Source organism: Protomyctophum bolini (assembly GCF_963924005.1).
Source record: "Protomyctophum bolini genome assembly, chromosome: 3".
NCBI classification, from domain to species: domain Eukaryota; kingdom Metazoa; phylum Chordata; class Actinopteri; order Myctophiformes; family Myctophidae; genus Protomyctophum; species Protomyctophum bolini.
In genome coordinates, this window is record NC_137864.1 from 4,833,412 (window position 1) to 4,854,492 (window position 21,081).

At 44.2% G+C, this 21,081-nt stretch overlaps 1 protein-coding gene across 2 annotated transcripts; it reads left to right on the forward strand.

The window, feature by feature from the left end:
- Positions 1 to 5,584: 5,584 nt before the first annotated feature.
- trmt1 (tRNA methyltransferase 1) lies at positions 5,585 to 20,902 on the forward strand. 2 transcript variants are annotated; one of them, XM_080759312.1, is made up of 16 exons: positions 5,585 to 5,717; positions 6,154 to 6,533; positions 7,764 to 7,968; positions 8,788 to 8,975; positions 9,891 to 10,006; positions 13,158 to 13,270; positions 13,572 to 13,720; positions 14,174 to 14,257; positions 14,730 to 14,799; positions 15,164 to 15,298; positions 15,961 to 16,046; positions 17,170 to 17,278; positions 17,537 to 17,613; positions 18,347 to 18,466; positions 19,133 to 19,247; positions 20,584 to 20,902. In XM_080759312.1, exons 2-16 carry the CDS (start codon positions 6,166 to 6,168, stop codon positions 20,662 to 20,664), a joined length of 2,016 nt encoding a protein of 671 aa, XP_080615438.1. In that variant the 5' UTR covers positions 5,585 to 5,717; positions 6,154 to 6,165; the 3' UTR covers positions 20,665 to 20,902. The 2 variants fall into 2 exon arrangements, with proteins under 2 accessions (XP_080615438.1, XP_080615439.1); XM_080759313.1 differs by lacking the exons at positions 5,585 to 5,717; positions 6,154 to 6,533 and having other exon boundaries at positions 7,819 to 7,963.
- Positions 20,903 to 21,081: the final 179 nt, after the last annotated feature.

Consider the following 21,081-nt stretch of genomic DNA (forward strand, 5'->3'; position numbering starts at 1 on the left):
GCATTGTCCATGTCTTGTGTTTATATCCAATGTTGTAAACTTGTCAGAGCATTTGAATGGAGTATATTTCCAACTGTGGGGCAATAAAAAAAAGGAACTTCAGATTTGATTAGGAAAACATATGAACAAGGTTCAAGGTTTGCAATGCATTGCCTTTTTCTGCTGGTTCAATCAAATATAAAATGTTTTGGTATATCCAAGTTGTTCATTTGCAGCCAGTGTGCCGTGACAATTAATTTTAGAGTAAATACATTTCAATAAATGTAATTACTTAATTCTGATTCTGCCAAAGTGGTAGGATGACACAATTTCATAAGGTTTCACCATGTTGAGTTTAGCCCAACATTAATCTGCATATATTAGCACTACATAACTGTAAATGTAAAAGAAAAAAAATAAGCAACAACAAAAGATTCCCTACCATGGATAATCATGCCTCGCCTTAATATATCATAGCCTCTCCAAAAAGGTTTAGAATTAATGCTGTGAGCTGGGAGTGGCACTAGCATATCAGTTGAAGTGGTAGCTTTAGTTTTAAGGTTGCTGGTGCAAATCTCCCAGAGAGAGAGAGAGGCATTCAAAGTGGATGAGTAATAATGTTCTCTGCTCTCTCAACAGCTACCCTTGTGGTGCCCTTAATCTGAAAAAAACAGCAATTGCTGCAGTGGCTTGCTCAGCGGTAAACAATGCAAGACTGTGACTGTAACGCTAACTCTCCCAGTTGTGAATGCATATACATTAACTAGCAGCAGTGCATGGGGACAGCAAATCAAGTAGCCTAAACCTTCCCTCAAATAAACAACACATGAACAAATGAAAACTGGCAACATGCAGGCAAGAGTTTCAAGTTGACACTCATGATGACTGTGTGAATACTGAATACCTCAAAAGTTAAATCCAAGTCTACTCCGATTTCCCACTGGGATGTCACAAAATACCACAAGTACTATAAACACAGAGTACCATTTCCTATAGGTCATCGGGTTCAAAACAACTTCCAGGCAACAGAAAGGCAGTTAATTTCCCCCCACTTGACCTTTACCCCTTTGTCCCCGTGTGCCCCATTATGTTCTGACATGAAACAACAATGCCAGCCTATGTGTCAGGATGGATAACATTTCAGTGACATCTTGTTCTTCTAGTAGTCTGCCTGGAAGCCTATTGGTATAGAGAAGTTTGTGAAATGTTATCTTATTTGAATCCACACACACTCAATTTTAACAAAAACAGGACAGGTGTGTGTGTGTGTATATATATATATATATATATATATATATAAGCATTATCAATAGTATATCAGTGTCTCATAGATAGATAGATAGATAGATAGATAGATAGATAGATAGATAGATAGATAGATAGATAGATAGATAGATAGATAGATAGATAAATGAATGACACTGTCTGATCACTGTCTGATATTCAATTTCCTGGTTTATAGAGGTTAACGGTAGCCTCTGTTAGCAAGTAGCAGGCTAAAGCTAAGGCTAAAAAGGGACATTCGTGTAATACTAGCCTCAACATTGTATCCCATAGTATGCATACAACAATGCACACCTCCAAAGGCAACCACAACTTTATAAAACATAGTACGTCAAGTATTTTCGCGACCTATACTGTAGCGACACATTGCCCAATAAATATGTAGCTATAATTTAGCCTCCCTTGAGCACGATTAAAATCAAAACTTCAAACGGAATAGATTAACTATGCATTCATTAATCTCACATGGAAGTCTATAACGGAGCCGAGCCGACGTCTCGCCGGTAGCCAGCCTCCAGAGAGGTACAAGACAACCGCCGCCAGCGGGGGAACTAGTCTCGTCAGAGCGGACAGAGAGAGCTCGTGCCCCGCTGTGTGCCAGCCTCAATGCCCGCTAGGATTTGGAGTCCTGGACTGGCACGGGCCGGGGGGTATGTTGGTGGTGGTGGGGGGAAGACAAACAGCGACGATGATAGGTACTGTATGCCACTGGATTTCCATCCATCCACTGCCTTTGCAGGGACACCCGGACACGAAATCTGCCACAAAAATAGTCGAGCAGATAAAATATTCAGCAGTTCCCACTACCCCCACCCCCCCTCCTTTTTCCTCTGTGCCAGTGCGATGTGATGTCGGGTAGCTTGGGTTACCTCCTCCTCCCCCGGCCTAGCAAACAGCCACCGACACCCACCCACGGGACAGACACACACTGTACCCTAACCCAGTGTCGGTGTGTGTCCCCGACACACACTGTACCCTACAGACACCGACACGGGACACTGCCAGTCTGCCTCTGTGGACAGACAACACTGTCTGTATACCTAAACAGCCACCGACACGGGACAGACAAGTCACACACTTGACTAGACCCTAAACAGCCACCCACCGACGCGGGACAGACACACTGTACCCAAACACAGCCATCGACAAAGGATAGACACACACTGTACCCTAGCAGCTACCAACGCGTCCACACGGGACAGACAAACAGACACACTGTACCCAAACATTTGGCTTCGCCCATCGCCTGATGTCTCGCTTCCATCGCAGCGATTTAAATGTATATAATACACCCCCCCCGTCCCAAAACATCTATGCCACGGATACTAATGCACAATTGCTCATTCATATTTCCTCACAGGTTATTATTGTGTTCTTTCACTGGGGAGAAGGGGGGATCTAGCTCTAGCGTTAGTGGGCTGTAATCCTTCCTCGCTCACACCGACATCAACAGGTCATCCCGGGACACAAATGCTCTGCAACTGTGGGCGAGCCAGACGGATGGATCCAGCATGGCGAGGGAGAGAGAGAGGCACATCTCAACCCGTTTAACGACAGCACGCAATCAGATCATATCCAATATGTACAGTACAGTATGCTATGCATCCATCAAACCCAATGGAATTAACCAATCCGCATTTACTGATGTGTCCACGTTAAAGGGCATTTCAAGTAGCCTATTTAACAATGCAAAAAAAATAACGTTCACCTTCATTTTTTTTTAAGTTCAGGAATGCAGAGGAGTTAAAGAGCGTAAAAACTCAACAGTCACTCACCGAGAGAAAAAGCCAGCCCGCGGCGATGACGGCGTGAAGAGTCAGTGAAGTGGTTAAAGTTTTGTTGGTGCTGTCCCTACGAGCCCATCCCCCACAGCACACCTTCCCAAAAAAAACAATAGCTCACCCCCCCCCACCGACTCACTCCAAAAATGCACCCCGAACCGATCCCGATTCAACCCGTAACACCGACCCACTCACACCGGGGGCCAGCCGCGCCGACGTAGACGAAGCCGTCTCCCCCGGAACGCTTGTCCTCCGTGACCCCGCTAGACTGAAGTGAACCCGGGCAACAACTCAGCTCACCCCTCGCTGTATATTCCGTAGGAGAGAGTGCGTTTCAATGGAGGAGCAGCAGAGCGGACGCGTTCTCTTCTCTCTCTCTCGCTCCCTCCGCCTCGCTACAGGCAGCCATTCATTGTGATGTGTGTGTGTGTGTGTGTGTGTGTGTGACTGACTACACACACGCGCGCGCACGCACACGCACAACAGAGCACACACAGGAGAGAGACGACGAGGCGAGACACACGGAGCACAGAGTGATCGAGGGAGCGCAAAGCGGTTTTCCCCAAAGGGCTGCAGACTGATCACAGAACCACCGATCGTGGAGACAGAGAGACAGATAGATGGACAGACAGACAGACAGACAGCGTCCCCAGCCGACCCGTCTGTCAACCCACCCAGCCACCCACCCCTCCTTACACTTCACTCACCCGGGTGTTGTCGGTGTTTTCTGCCCGCCTGCCCGGTATTACCCGCGTGGACAGTGCGTTGAAGGCAGTCAGAACCGGGTTGTGTTGAAAGTGGGCTATTAGTGTGCGTCTAGACTTGGGCAGGTGAACCCTCAGGGGTCTATAGATAGCAGCGCGCATAGAATACTAAATAGGATGTGACTGCATTCAAGCACGATAGCAGGAGGGGGGGGGGGGGCTCTCTGTCATGCCAAATGCTATTAACTCTATAATTCTCCAATGTCAAACGTATGGTGTGATGATGTTCCGTCGTTGGCATCTTTGTTATAGCGCCCCCTACAGATTATCGAATGTATATGCATCTATTCTAGACATTCCTAGTGATAGACAATTGTCTGATAAGAATCATAAGATTACAATCATATCTTTAATGGATGTCTTAGATCCATTAAAGATATGATTGTAATCTTATCAGTTGTAAACCATGCACATTGCAATTAACACATGCAATTAATTGCAACACATGCAATTAAAAAGGCCTTTGATCATTAGAATACTATTGTACATAGATGTGCCATATATGGCCCATGTCCATATTGTCCATAGGCCAGCCAGCCAGGCAATAATATCTAAAATGCATCATGATAATTACCGTATACATAAGGAGATCAGATGAAAATAGATTATGTATAAATGTTAACATTGTTTTGGTTCTGGCACTAAAAGCGGGCCAGTGTGTGTGTGTGTGTGTGTGTGTGTGTGTGTGTGTGTGTGTGTGTGTGTGTGTGTGTGTGTGTGTGTGTGTGTAGTGTTGAATGAATGACCCCCTCTGTCCTGCGTGTCCTTACATTACACCAGTTGCATTACCTTACGCTGCGTCGCCCAGAGGGGCGTTCTCTTCAGAAACGGTTCCATACCAGTGTTGCCATGTCCTCTTATTATAAGCGACTTTCGGCTTGCTTTTCTGTAAAGTTGCTTGTAAATATTGTTTTTGTTGTTATCCACCATAACAAAATCAGCCAATCGGCCAAAATCAGCCAATCCTCCACAATGGGCATATAGCTTAAAGATGGACTGCCATGATTTTTTTCCCACCTTAAAAACATGATCATCACTCATCAGGTCAGGAGGAAGAATTCAAACAAGTGTACAGTATTTGTTAAAATGTCGCGCGTGTGTGTGTATCGCTCACCCCAGAGTTGTGGGTGACCAATCAGGATTGTAATTCTGCCCGTGCTAACCACGATACAATCCTCGGCCCCCGATATCACGTGACCAGACTTCAGGTTCTACTGAGAGATCCTCGGTCACAGAGGTACGTCTCTAAATGTTTTGATGAATTGAACAAGGTGGACCAAGGACAAATTAGGGGCCCTTTGAGGAAATTGTACTAGGTTTGACGCCCTGAAAAGGGCTTCTGGAGCGCTTCTTTGGCCATTGATTTAGTTAAATTTAGGTAAAAAAGATGATAAAAACACAGAAAAACAACCAAATGTCACGCACACGCGCTATGGGGACCCTGCAAAAATGACCGGCCCAGGGGCCCTCGTAGGGGACAGGGGTAATCCGTCCCTGAGGTGGACCCTCTTGTAAACAAGTGTAATGCTTAATTGGGGTGTCCACTCACAGTTAACAGTCTTTGTATTGAGTTTGTGCTTGAAATGTACTGTAATTCTGCAAACTGTTAATAAATATTTCAATCAATCAATCAATCAATCAATCAATCAATCAATCAAACAAACAAACAGAGACTTTTTTCAATAGCAAGCAGACATGGCAACACTGTTCCATACTGTTTTTATTTTGGGACCTCGACGGCTGCCGTAGTTGTGGACGGTCCAATCCAACCGTCATGTCTGCCTCCATGTGCTAACGTGCGACGACTTGGATCATGCACAGCATAGTAAACGTTCAAACCTTAACACCTTTCGCTTTAAGATAAGAAAAGAATAAACATCAAATACGCGTCTTGGAGAAAGCACCGAAGGTATTTATCTTATCTGATGTATAGCTAGTTAGCTAACTTTGTCACGATAAAGCTGAAGTAATTTGCATCTTGACTGTAGAGTAGGCTACCTTGTGACTAAAACCTAAAGCAACCGTTTGCTAAAAGCTAGAGATAACCTAACGGACCTCTTTAGTGAAAGTACAATATTCTATTTAATGTGTCACCATGATGATGGTGCTTATTTTGGGTCACATTTTGCTCAAGATGTAGTAGACATGGTTCATGTTGATGTTGCAGGGCTACTCAAGATGAAGCAACAGTTAAGTTTCCCATACAGATGTTTGACGCATCTGCAAGTCATGATCTCCTGGCTGCAATCACACGTACCTAATCAACCTATATAAACCCTTGAATCACCAAATGATGTGACTTGATTTAGTGATAATGGTTGATGAATGTTTCTGTTTGTTGATAGGGTCTATCCTTGATGCTGGTGCGGCCAGCCCAACTATTGCCCCATTTCATTGGCCATAATTTGAGACAGCACTGCAGACGCGCTACTATCTTCCAGGGACATAGGAGGGGACTGAGATCTATGGAGCCCCTACGCTCCATTCAGGACCCTCGGGTTCCAAACACCATGGCTGGGGAGGACACAAAGCCCCGTCCCTCCCCTGTCATATTGCCACCACACGGGGAAGGGCAGAGTCTGACAGACAATGACGGGGGGGAAGGACCCCAAACTGAACTGTTACCTGGAGAGATGGTGGTCAGAGAGGGCAAGGCAGAGATCTGGTTTCCCAGTGCCAACGAGGTCTTTTATAACCCAGTGCAGGAGTTTAACAGAGACTTGACGTAAGTAAAACACTGATTCAGTACTTGGCACTTGCCCAAGTGGGTTCAACTTGTCAGCTCACTCAATAGCCATAACCCATATCTGTTAATTATACTGTATACCAAGAACGGATAAGATAAACCAAATTATACCACAACCAGCCTGTTTACAGAAATCTGTTCATTAAGAACATGGATCCTCCAAAGCATCAAAAGAAAAAAAAATCCCAAAGTCTCTCTTTGAAGTAATTTGTTGAGATGATTGATTGATTGTTTGAATACTTTCTTAGACAGAAATGTAAAGCTAAACTAAACAAAGAGTGTAGTCAACACTTGGTCTAAAAGTCCTCGCGGTCTTGTTTCCATTCGAGCCCTATGTATTCAATTCAGAAACACGACATGAAAGATAACAACACAATTATATCATCATCACAAAATAAAACAACGCTGTATGTACAGAGTGGAAGAAAAACAAAAAAGGGGGCGTGGTCACCTGTCTAATGTCTAATCTGGTTGTAGCATAAATTGCACGCCATAGATGATGCCATGGTAATCTACATTATAGGTCCTTATGGCATATTTATGTTCTGGCCTCAGGGATGCCCACACCTTTTTGACTTGAGAGCTATACTTTCAAAATGAGCAGCTCAACAAGTTCTACCCACCAAAGAAATGAACCCATTGCTGAAAATAACGGTGCTGGCATTTGCATATAAGACAAATGCACTTGGAATGGGAAATGGAGAAAATACATAATTTTGTAATTCTACTGAAGTTTTTGTGTAACAACAATATTGGAAACAAAGTATTGCATTGTGGATTTGAGCTGACGGTCTGTATGTAAATTTTATATATATATATATATATATATATATATATACCTACCTACCGGTGTGTGTGTGTGTGTGTGTGTGTGTGTGTGTGTATGTATGTGTGTATATATATATATATATATATATATTAGGGGCATGTTATGTGGTCTACCTGCATAATATTATATTACATATATTACCTTTATAATCTACTGGTAGATCGTGATCTACCTTTTGGGCACCCCTGTCAGACCAAACTGGAGGATAACCTTGTGGAAGCCTGTCCTTTATGGAGGAGAGTTGTTACACATTAGCATAAAGACTTTACTTTAGCACGTACATTAATCACATAAAACCTAGTGAACTGTATGTGTGTTCCGCGGTTGGAGGCTCTGCCAGTGGTAGGTTATATCTGTGTCTTCTTCTATGCCCTCTCCAGGTGTGCCGTGGTCACGGAGTTTGCGAGGGAACAGATGGCTCGGAGAGGAGTGAAAGTGGTGGTGCCGGGCGAGAAAGAGAGGGTGGTGGTTTCTCTATCAAAAGAAAACCAGGAGGAAACGGAAGACGGGGAGACGGACAAGCAAACGGAAGAGCAAAATGGAGGACAGCCAGTTGTGACTGCACATGTGGGGGAGAAATGTGAGGTACAGGACTAGATGCAGAGTGTAGAATCGGCCCTAAAACGGCGTATATTCATTCCTTACTTGTGTATTGTGTTAACTATAGAACGCTCAAAGTAGTTTCTAGGGAAGGAGTCACCTCTACACTGCATACGAATTTGTCAACAGGATGGCATTCACAGCAGTACTAAACATTATGTAAACCTGAGTGAGTATATACGTAGTAAGAAATGGCCAGGTCCGTTGGCATGGCAACCCAGTATAGGTTGGCGTGACTAACTGTCTGTAATCGCAAATGGCAATATATGAAGCTCTCATTGATGGAATGTTTACCGTTTTTAGTGCTGCTGCTGTAAACGTTATACCACACATCACATACATGTGAATCTCATCCAAAAGAAAAAAATATATTTATATATTTTCTGTTTAAAAGATTTGATAGTTTCATAGTGATACTACAGTATATGACAAGAGCTAATTGCCAGTCATCACAGTAATTATCAGGTGAGTACACACAGTTAGAATTGAAATGCATGAATGTCCAGGGCTAGATGCAGATTACGAGACATTAGCTGGTACCACTTTTTCCTTTGACAGTTGCAATAAACAAAACAAAATCGATCATTGGTGCACTGCTTAGTAGTCGACATTTGTCAACAAAACATAATGCGTAGCAAGCATTTGTCACTTTTATTTATTATGTTGAGTTTTATTCCTATTTTGACAATTTAATCCTTTTTTAAATGCAATTCTCTCTCATATCCATGTCCTATTTCAGTCAGTTTGTACTGCTTGTGAAAGTGAAATATATTTGCTTTGTTATTCCCTCCACACCAAACGCAGAATGGCCTGTGTGTGTTGGAGGGGCTGGCAGCATCAGGCCTCCGCTCCGTGCGTTTTGCCCTGGAGGTTCCCGGCCTGCGCTGCATCACCGCCAACGACTTCTCAGCCAAGGCGGCGGCCCTCATCTCCAGGAACGCCCAGCACAACGGTGTCACGCACCTGCTCCAGGCCAGCTGCAAGGATGCCAGGTGCACTTAACTTCAACCGTGCAGTCACATAGACTCTTAATTAATTCATTTTTTTTTACCTGTATTGTATTCCTTTTTTGTACTTTATGGGGGTTTTCTTTTTTAAACTCAAGTGTAACACACTGTAAACAATGCATCTACAAATTGTACAACTGTGCAATGAGCAGCGTAATTGTCATGTCCATATCGAATAAATAAACATAAACCTGGTTGAAGGCTGCAGCGTACTTGCGGGAAACAAAGCTAGGCGAAGTTCGACATAAGAATAAAGAAAACAAGCAAATGTATTGGCTTGCCAAAGTTAATTTCGGCAGGTCTTGCTGCACTCCCAAGATTTCCTAACTAGCAGAACACCATATATCTACTGTGTGATTGGCCACACATTTAAGCCAGATGGTCACGATTTATATTATTTCTGCAGTCGGATCCAGGTGGCAAAATCACAGTTCCAGCACTGTATACAGTGGGCAGGGTCTAACTAACATTCAGACAATCGATTATAAAACAATCATAGCCTCGTGACCATAGCCTCGGTCCCAGGCTTACTTATCTGCGAAAAGAAAAGCCTGGTCACAACGTAAAAGGCAGAGAAGCCATCGGCGGACGTATCCTCCGGAAGATCCGTCAGATGCATTTCCCCCGGATACGACATTTATCCCGACCAATCGCAACACTTGTTTCATTCGCGGAGAATGTAAACTGATTTGCAAAAAGCATCAACGTCATTTCCTTGGGCAATACTTCTGCTGATGGTCTTTTCGGCGTAGGTCTTGCCCAGGCTGGAGTGACCATGCTTTGCTGCCACATTTCCTCTCCTCCTCCCCTCACTATTTATTCATGTCTGTCACACTCTTTTATCTCATCGCTTTCACGACGTGGTACAACATTGTGCTCTCCAACCCTTCCCTCAACCAGCATGCTGATGTACGAGAAGCGAGGAAAGAAGGAGCGCTACGACGTCATCGACCTGGACCCTTACGGCAGCCCCGCCTCCTTCCTGGATGCTGCCGTGCAGGCCGTCGGCGAGGGAGGTGTGTGCTGTACTCCCTCCCTTCCTTATTGAGCTTCTGTGTAGTATAGGTAGATTCTACCACGGCATCAATATCTGGTAGTGTAGAAAATCCATCATCATTGTTCAATATAATTGTTTAGAATAAACGATACTATAAGCGCTCCTATCCAGCAGAATAACAAACGCTCCAAGCAGAATAACAAACGCTCCAAACTGATATCTCAAGGTTGTTTATGTCCCCAAGACAACGTGAAAAACTGCAACACAAATCATAACAATATTCTTTTAAACACAATGAAATATGAATGTCCTTGTCAGTCAATCATGATGTCCGTATTATATATAAACAAACACAATATGTACACAAACAAACGATCGACAGAATTACAACACTCTTTACAAACAAAGAAAACAACATGTAACATACCGTGTGCGCCTTCTGCAGATTATTTTAGGAGAGCTACGTTATCTTCTCTTATATTCTTTATTTAAGGACACTCTTTATAGACGTGGGAAGAGCTCCTTGCACCACGGAAACTCAGCTTGTTCTGACTGAGTTCAGCTCACACAGGTGCAATCAATGCTGCCTCACTCTAATCACAAGGCTCCGCACCTGCATGCCCTTCTAGGTCATAATGAACGGCAATAAAGGACCAGGCACCACCCACAGCATGCAAATACAATATGTACCCAAATAAACATACATATAATGTTCACATATTATACATTTTCAGAAAGGTAAGCGATAAAATAGAATATTAAAAAATACCCATTGCTGGGACAGCTACAAATACATTAGTCTGACAGGAAATGGAGAGAGAGAGATGGGGAGTGACATGCAGCACAGGTTGTTGGGATTCAAGATTTGAACCCACAACGTGCTGTCGTGGGTTGTCGTGCCCAGAATGCTACGCCAGCTGCCCGGGGCCTTAATCAATGCAACGTAATTATGTATTGTTTATTTGAACCTCGAGGACCTTGCCCCTTGGCTGACACCCCACAAGCTATAACTTGTGATGCTTTTGTTTCTGTTGCAGGAGATCTCCGTTTCTTACAGGCCTCATTAATAATAGTGGCTTGGAAGAGATCATGTTTGCATTTATTTGGCCTTAGCTTCAGAATCTGGCTCTTGATCACAGGTCCTCTTAAGATGTCTGTACGGGATGATGATGATGATGAAAGCTTTCTGCCTTAAAGGAGAACTGACACGCCCCTCGGGAGCTAATAACTGCTATCAAACAATGCTATCATGATTCTGACGTCAGAGTGGCGAAAGCTTTCCCCAACGACTTCTATGCGGGCTCGCCGGGCTTGGTGGCCGTGGTAGCATAGCAACTTATGCTACTATTTTGGTGTCACATTTAGCTTGAATACTGGGTGAAAGTCTCATTCAAAAAATTAATTTTTCGCAACATTGTTCAGGTGAACTGTGTGTTTATGCTTGTTCATTGTAATAATCAATATCGCTATGATTATTTTATTTATCGCCGCGTCGCTCCGCATGACAACATACAGTCTAGCCCGTCTCAGATGCAGGCTGCACACACACGGACGGACGGACGTATAGTCTCTGGTCAGGTCCCCGCATTGAACTGGGCATGTGTGTACGCACACACACACACGGCTATAGTGCATGACAGCGGGGAAGAGAGCTACAGACGCCCGAGGCAGATTCCGTGCCATTGCGTGTGTGTGTGTGTGTGTGTGTGTGTGCGTACACACATGCCCAGTTCAATGCGGGGACCTGACCAGAGACTATACGTCCGTCCGTCCGTCCGTCCGTGTGTGTGCAGCCTGCATCTGAGACGGGCTAGACTGTATGTTGTCATGCGGAGCGACGCGGCGATAAATAAAATAATCATAGCGATATTGATTATTACAATGAACAAGCATAAACACACAGTTCACCTGAACAATGTTGCGAAAAATTAATTTTTTGAATGAGACTTTCACCCAGTATTCAAGCTAAATGTGACACCAAAATAGTAGCATAAGTTGCTATGCTGTGTGTGTACACACATGCCCAGTCCCCCGTAGAGGCTCATGATCTCGTCCGCAAGACTATGCCTCGGCATAGCGATATTTATTATTACAATGAATACAAACATAAACACACTATAGTTCACTTGAACAATGTTGTGGTAACCAACTACGGTATTACAGAGTGAGAGCGAGGGTGAAAAGAACAGTAGTCGCGCTGCTCTCACAGCGGCCAGACAACAGCAGACCGTCCGTAGTCGCGACTGTCGCGCTGCGGGGCTGAGAGGTCTCAGAGCGGGCAGACAGGGGTGTTGGCGACCGGGGGAACATGGGACTCCAGTCCAAAATTTGCGCTTGTGCTGCAGTTCCCCTAAAAAACCCCACGCCAACCTCAATTGCATTCAAACTAAGCATTTCTGGCGAAAAAATAAATTTTTTCAATTACATTTATAGCCAATATGACGCTAAATGTACCGTCAAAAACGCTAGCCTGACCTATAGCCACTTGTTGCTAGCGCCGTAGCCCCGTTTCAAACTGTTTCAAACTGTTTTCAGTCAGACCACGTGATGTGCTGTACCACCCATATTAATTTCGGGGCATGTCAGCGGACCTTTAAGTAATTGAGTAACGGTTTGCTTGTGAAAAGCAGTAGTGTGGAGGTTTCCATCTGTCACTGTGTTTCATTATGGTATGGCCCAAAACAATCAATCCGGTTAAAGTCATTACTCGTGCTGTAAACTCTCACACAAAACAAACACACAAAGCAAAGCACACCACACTACAGGATGTAACCTCTCTCTCTCTGTTGGTCTTATATCATGTCTTTAGATCCAAACGGCACCTGTTCTTTGATACCCGCATCCATGAAGTAGATTCAGCCATTGCTATTGGCCATTGCTCTCTCTAGTTCGTTTTTTTTAGTTCGGTACATCTTTCCCAACGAGTATTACTAATGATTTCTCCAAATTGATTCTGCGGTCATAAATTGCATTGCAGAGATCCTGAAGATCATAAATATATGATTATGCTTGTTATGCCACATCCTTAGGCAACTTGATCAATAATATTCTAGACATTTCCTGGAATGAGATTCCATTGCATCTCTCGCTCGCCTCCTAAAGCTTATACCTCTCTTCTTGTCTTCTCCCTGCCTCTCTCTCTCTCTCTCTCTCTCTGTTGTGTCTGTCAGGACTGTTGTGTGTGACCTGTACGGACATGGCAGTGATGGCTGGCAACAGTGGAGAGACCTGCTACAGTAAATATGGCTCAATATCCATCAAGGCCAAATACTGTCATGAGATGGTGAGGGAAGGATTCATATAGTATGTTTATATTTAGTTAAAATGTTTATTATATATGAAGGAATAGTCCCTCGAGATGCAGCATCTCATTTTCATGGAAGGGGGGGGGGGGGGGGGGCCCATGAACAAGATACATAAAAACATACAGTACACGGATAATATACAGATACATATATATATATATACACAGACAGCTTGCACGTTTGTATATACAAAACATGGCAGCGTTGTAGATCTGCTATTTTAGCCGTGGCACATTGCCGTACAACTAAATGTGAATGAGGTATTTTATTACCCCCCAGGCTCTTCGTATCATCCTCCACAGTCTGGACCAGAGGGCCGGCGTGTACCAACGCTACATCAAACCGCTCCTCTCCGTCAGCGTGGACTTTTACATCCGCGTCTTTGTGCGCGTCCACACGGGACAGGCCATGGTCAAGAACTCAGCCAGGTAGTGGCCCACGCGCAGTCGCGCACTGTACACAAACACAAACATTATACAGTATGCTCAGACAGTAAACATCCACAGTGTTAAGCCAAAATGGAATGAAATGGACCCTTATCGGCATACCCGTACAGCTCATAGAAGTGACAAAGTGTACATGTGCGTGCATGCAGAAGCACATACCGCTAATGTTATGTACACGCATGCTCGCACACACACACGTACTGTACATTTACGTTATAATAGTTGTCCTCGTTGGGCTTTCATAATTCAATTACTGGCACAGACGTGGATTAGAGGGTTCATCTCCATCAAAGCATTTCAAATCACCGTAGAGTTAGCTCTTGGAAGAAAAAAGGGAATTCACACACAATCAAATTGCATAATGACAGTGCTCAAATTGTATGTCACGTTGTGCGTCCTCACAACATTGGCATTGTGTGCTTGTGTGTATTGCAGCAAACAGGCTCTGGTATACAACTGTGTTGGCTGCGGGGCTTTCTACTTGCAAAGGATGGGCAAGAAAACGGCCCAAGGAAAGAAGTAAGCAACTCCACCATGACTCCTAATGATGAATAAATAAACTACGGCTGTGGTTCCCGACCTGTGGGGACCCGGGGGACCGCTGGTGGGCTCTGAAAATGCTGGACATTATGGTCCTAGAGATGCATGTGAATGTATCTCATCATTCGAGGCACTAAAGAGTCACTCCAGTTGACTCTTCAGTGGCGCTCGCATTTGGATTATGACCAGATTGTATTACCAAGGGAACCAATGGAGGGGTATGCGCATGCATGAAGCGAATGGGGGTAATTGAGTGTCAAAGTGTGTTTTAACGTTGTTTAATGCAATCGGATGGGACCTTTCTGTTTTGGATGTATGGGCTGTCAAGTAGTTTTTTGCCACTCTGTAGGCGTTCCATGGCGTTCTCATGCAAAAAAGCCATTTGATTGAAACGTATTGTATGCCTTTAACGCCTTTCCTGCGGTAAAAGTTGTATTTGCTTTGATTCCAGTACGAAATACTCGCCCGCTACTGGTCCTCCTGTCGGACCCAAGTGCCAACACTGTGGACTCACGCATCAGGTATGAGAGACACAAACTACTGTAGAAGCATTATACATCGATTAGAAATATATGCAATGCATGCATAATTGAATATATACACACGCTATAGAAAACACAATCAAGTTTTCACACAAACACATCGCCTGTCAGTGGAAACTGTTTTCAGGATTCAAATTCAAGCGTGTAGATCGGCTGTTTTTGACCGTAGTATGATCGAGTTAAGGCAGGTCATGAATTTAAACCCCAAAAAAAAAGGATATGGAGATATTACGCTTCTGCGACTCGGCAACAATGCGCTAATGAATACATTTCTGTCTCACGTTTGTCTTTCTGCGTGGCTCTTTCATGGGTCTGTCCTGTCCTGTCCTGTGGCCCATAATAGCTGGGTGGTCCCGTCTGGGCAGAGCCCCTCCACGACACGGCGTTCGTCCAGAAGGTCCTATCGGCCGTGTCGGGGAACCCGTCCCGCTTTGGAACCGCCAGGCGCATCGAAGGGATGCTCAGCATGGTGACCGAGGTGAGAGGGGGAGCGCACGGGGTGGCCCAAAAAGCATTATGTTATGCTTTAGCTATTGAAAAAGGGATGATATTTAATTGGTATTAGAACTCGCCCTCTGGTATACTGCACGGACCACCATAATACTACAAGTCCCACAATGCACTGCGAGTGCATTGTCACGTATCGAGGGCCCGCAAGCGCAAGCATGCGGACTCTTCTCTTCACTATTGATCAGCAGTGAAAGTATATCACTTGTGGTCAACTTTCAGCTACCCCTCTCCCCAAAAATGGCCTGTGTCAGTGTTGAAACACAGTCCGGCCCTCGACTTGTACCAATTTCTTCATTTTGGCCCACTGTGTATTCGAGTTTGACATCCCTGCTCTATAGCCTATCTATAAGCTCACAATGCGTCTCACTGCGAGCTTGTAGATCAGCTATTTTCAAATGGCCAAAATGGTACAAATAACTCAAGTTTTCGAATGATTGTAGTATTGGAGTAAAAGTTCCATATTTGCCTCTGAGATGTAGTGGAGTAGAAGTGTTGGGTAATACTCCAGTAGAGTACAAATATCTGAAAATTGTACTTCAGTACAGTGCTTAAGTAAATGTACTTTAGTTAGTTTACACCACTGGGTCCACGTCAGCAGGTTCTAACAAGCAGCGTGACATTTTGTTCCAGGAACTGGAGGACGTACCCTTGTATTACACTGTGGATAATCTGAGCAGCACCATACACTGCAACACCCCGCCTCTGCTGCAGTTCAGGTTGGAACACACACACACACACACACACACACACTCATTCGCACAAACAGAGACATTATTCTGCTATGATTAAGTAGCCATGATTCATGATTTCGTCTTGGAGCATGTTAACCCATTTTGGGCGGGAACCCCTTTTGGCGTTTTAAACATGTTATAATTTAGCCATTGAAAAATAGCAGACCTACAAGCTTTAATTTTGAGGTCGGGCCTACATGGGTTAAAACGAACGCTACCAAATATGTGCGCACACTGGTCCCGCACCAAGGATCTCTGAAATCGCTCAATTTATTCTGGCATATAATAATTTTTGATCTTTTTTCCCCCAAATTGAGTCATTGCCAAAAACACTGGGGAGGGTGTTGTAGACCGATGACTTCATGCCTTTGCTGATGCACATGAATGAATGAATGAGGAGTTTCGCTGTGTCTCCCCAGGCTAGTTTCCTTCCCTGCTGAACAGCCCCCCTCCCCCTCCGAACCAACAAGTAGGAGTCACTAGCACTCAACGACAAGGATATAATCCCCTCCCAGGCAACCCACCCCATGAATACTACCATACCATATCTGTAGGAGATGGCGCCTGGCCCAAGACAAAAAGAGAAAGCCTCTCCCAAGTTCATTTGCCTTAAACCGCGTGAATTAGCCGGATCATCGTATGCCTTTTTTTTTAGGAGACCGGAAGCTGGAGTGAACGTGAACACAGCTTTTGAACCATTCTTTAGCTCCATGGTCATTGGATTAACTATTGGACCCGATCGTCACAAGCCACACACAATCTTCCCAAGATTGTCATATTAAAGTGGCTTTTTATCATGGAGACAAATCAGGAGAAAATTTACTTTGACAACACTCACACTCTTGCAGGATCTATAAACGTAAACCTCTATAAACATAGGATGTTCTTGGACCACTTGTAGGATTGCCTCTAGTGGCTCAAATTGGGATGGTCTATTTTTCATAAATGAACCATCTTTGGCCTGGCCAAGCCGGATGCAATGGTGATGGGGAAAGATTTTTCTGTCCGACCATTGTTTCCACATGTCGGTCCATTGGTGTGTCTAATCTGCGTGTGCATCCCCTTTCTTTTTTTTAATGGGATGTCTATCTCCTTCTCTTCCCCTCAGGTCAGCTCTCCTTCACGCAGGTTACAAGGTCTCCCTCTCTCACTGTTCCAAAAATGCCATCAAGACAGATGCCCCCCCTGCTGTCATCTGGGACGTCATGCGCTGCTGGGTAACCCTCACTTAAGTTTAAACACACTTGAGCCTGAATAATACTAAAATATCCACTATACTACAAGCTCACACCAGCGTATGACGGAGTATATAAATTGGGCATTAGAATACAATGCAGAACAGAACAGTCTTGTTGAGATAATTTATCACACTTTGCAAAATATATGAAGATGAAATGTCTGTATGCACTTTAAGCATTAAAAGCAATGCATTGTATAGTAATGTCTCTGCTGAACGTGTGCCATGTGTACTGTAGGAGAAGTCCAATCCTGTAAAGAGAGAGAAGCTGTCAGAAAGTAGTCCTGCCTTCAAGATCCTCTCAACAGAGCCCAGGTCAGTCCGCGCTCCAACACCTTGAACTCTTGACATTGGCAGTTTCTGAATAATTAAGATTTCAATGAAATAAACATTTTCTTCAGCCTCGCGCTACAGAAACGGGGATAGGCTCCTGCCCTATGGGCCTCATGGCAAGGCTACTTACTTACTTCCTTCTATGAGAGTTCAACAATTTATAAACCGTTACCACAGATGGTCACAGTTGTCCCCTGATGTTGGGACATGACATGGTTCGCGTGACTTCATATTATCGGTCGAGTGGAAACCTCATGTCCAAAACAGTTGCTTTTAACACTGGCATGACTGAGGTCATTTTGACCCATTTGAAATGTCGAAGTTGATTATCTTTGCCCATGAAGCTTTCAGAATGCTCCCCTTCCATGGCCATCATCTCAGAAATGTTTGACATCTGAAACATTTTCCAAATATGAATTTAAGCTCATGCTAGAGTTGGATTCAAATAAATAAAATAAAAACTGCAAAAGTAACAGATCGAGAAGATCAAAACATGTCGGGAGTCTTTGTGCCGTGTTTTGAGCTTGCAGATGACAGATCTACTTTTGATGCCATTTGTGTGACACTGACAATTACCGCCCTACCGTAGGGCGGTCATTTTTACGTGGAGAGAAACAACCGGTTAAATATGGACATAGGCGGTTTTCTGCGACACCGTGAAAGAATGTCCTCATGCTCACAATAACGGTTTGTTGTGGTGCTTGTGTATCCGCAGCCTCCAGGCATGTTTCACAGTGAGGGAGGACGCCAACCCCCAGTCCCGGAAACACCACCTGACCCGCTTCCAGGAGAACCCAACGGCCTACTGGGGGCCCAAGGCTCGCGCCAAGGCCGGGTAGATAACGCTTATCTCCTTCCACACTAGTAGACACGTTCCTATATTAGAGCATGGGGTTTGATATCTTCCCTTATATCATGGCCAGTTTGCAAATGAATACGTAGTGTGTTTGCTCATAATTATTCTAGGGGCAATATGCACTCGTGCGTCTGAATAGAACTCTTTGTTGGCACCATCTTCGTCGACCTTGGAATAAACGATATCTCACTCCGGCAAGTGAGAGAAGAGAAGCCATAGTCATGCCCTAGAAACCAACTACTAGAGTACCAATATTATTCCATGGAATAAGTTAGAAATGTGTGCATTCAGACTGAAAGTTCCTCTGTTGTACCTCAAGGTTTATTTACTTCACTCCTTTCCTTTAACCCATTCTGGGCGGGAACCCCTTTTGGTGTTAGCATCATATTATGCTTTAGCTATTGGAAAAATAGCAGATCTACAAGCTCGTGGCGCGCTACGAGCTTGTAGGTCTGCTATTTTTTAAAAATCGAAGAACGACCGACATCGAAACATGGCTTTTTCAGAAAACTGTCAGGCTGTAGAAGACATTTTTAGGTCAAAACGGGTTAACTTTTCTGACATCCTACCTATTTCTCTGCATGTCCTTCATGCCCCATCTTGCCTTCCTGCCTCAATCTACTCTTCATCATCCGCCTCATCCAGCGGAAACATCTCCACTGACCTCCAGGACAAGAGGAAGCTGCTTCAGAACAAGCGAAAGAACCAGGCCACGGACGGCTCCCAGTTCAAAAGCCACGCCTGCAAGAGATTCAAGAAGGTCGGTTCCTCTCTCCCGTCTCTCACACACACACACACAGGGACATTTCTCATGACGGGTTATCATTTGATGGCTACATCAAATCAGTTTATTTTGACAGCTAATTTAGTTTGTCAACTAAATAAGATTTTAGTCTAGTTTGACGAAATTGTCAATATATTTAGTCTTGTCATCATAGCTTTTTAAGTTAGTGGAAAAAAGGTAGAACATTTGTCAGTTTGTCAACGAAATAAACACTGTTTGATGGGTACATTAAACAGTAGTACGCCTCAGCCACTATTTACATTCCCAAACGGCACCACGTGGCCATTTTACTACTTAACCAAAGTTAACATGAGACGGGCAACTGCATTAAATAGACGAAAGCAACCGTTATCAGGACCTTGGAATACGGCCAATGTGGCCATACTGGCATACTCTCACCCTTGGCTGAACGTGTCATTTCCAACTCTATTGTCGGCGCATGGAAACTAGGGGCTACTAATGATATTCTCTGCCTATCGGGACGTAACTCGGACGGCGTCGAGTCGGGTCTGCCGGCCGTAGCGACACTCGGCACGACGCCGCCTTACGTGGCTCAAGGCCTGTCAGTGACACAAAAATACCATTATCACCACCGTCACAATAGGTGATAATGACATACTGAAACAGTGAGTATGTGGAAAATGTCCATACTGGGCCCATTGCAGGGTCCTGATGACGGTTGATTTAGCATAATTATTCCATGCGGGTGAATGGGGTGACTCCTGACTGCCTATGCACCACTTAAGCCCTGCTGGTTTAATTATCCATAAGTTACCAAAGTACAGAGCCCCCCCCCCCCCAGGGGTCAGGTGAGGATTCTTGTTCCCTCATAATTATGCATCCATTGCCTGAAACTAGTAACGTGCACTCCTTTGTTTTTAAAAGATTTGTGGCATTTTTATGCTCTTCCCTGTTCTCATTTGACCCGTCAGTGAATAAACAGTGAACTGTAAATTAATGCATTCTGGTGGATGGGAGATCACCTGAACTTCGTACAGTTTAAACATTGTGTATACTAGAAGCTGAAAGCATGCATGATTAAGCCGATTTATAGGTTATAGGAGTTGCACCATTGATACTGTAAAAAGGAATGGAGCATTATATTAAAGTAATTCAGTTGGCTAATGTAAGGGGACAAATATGTTTGGAACACTGAGGAAGGTCTGTGTGCCAAAACACGTTCGTTTCTCTAGTCTAGGTGGACTGCTGCTGCATGTTTATGAAATAAAAGAAACTCAAACTTTGAGTGCGGTTATTCCCCAGACCACTGTGGGCACTCCTTACAGAAACCAATGCTTTCTTTGTCCTGCAGGGAATATGCACATATACAGCAGAGAAATGCTGCTACTCGCATGACGTGGAGGAGCAAAAGGACGGGGAGAAGATGGAGTGAAACTTCATCCTTCCCCCCAAAGAACAAAGTCGTGTTGGGTCCAGTGATGTTCTGGACTAATGAATGATGGTTGTATTGAGATGGGGAACCAGCCAAAGGACAGTATTTGGAGTTCTGCCTGCCCAAGGCAGCATCAAGGGGAACTTTCTTTTTTTGCATCATCAAGGGGATTTTTTTTTTTTTGGTAGTCATTTCTACTGTTGCGACAGTCTAATTAAAGTTCCTATATCAACCCCAATGTTCTCTGGCTTCCTTGACTTAACCCTGGCTTCGAAAATGTTTCCATCAGTGGTGCTCAATATTTCACGTCAAGGACCCCAGAAACTATATGCAATTTAGCCACCGACCCCCATCTGAAAATACGTTGTACCAGAAGCAAAGAGTTAAAATTTCGCTCTGAAAGTGTATATTCAAAGA

What these genes read in the sequence shown, in the direction of transcription:
- trmt1 (XM_080759312.1), top strand. Translation starts at nt 6,166, where the DNA reads ATGCTGGTGCGGCCAGCCCAACTATTGCCCCATTTCATTGGCCATAAT. An exon ending in TGCTCAGCATGGTGACCGAG is followed by an intron (nt 15,299 to 15,960) that starts GTGAGAGGGGGA and finishes ATTTTGTTCCAG; the next exon opens with GAACTGGAGGACGTACCCTT. An exon ending in ATCCTCTCAACAGAGCCCAG is followed by an intron (nt 17,614 to 18,346) that starts GTCAGTCCGCGC and finishes GTGTATCCGCAG; the next exon opens with CCTCCAGGCATGTTTCACAG.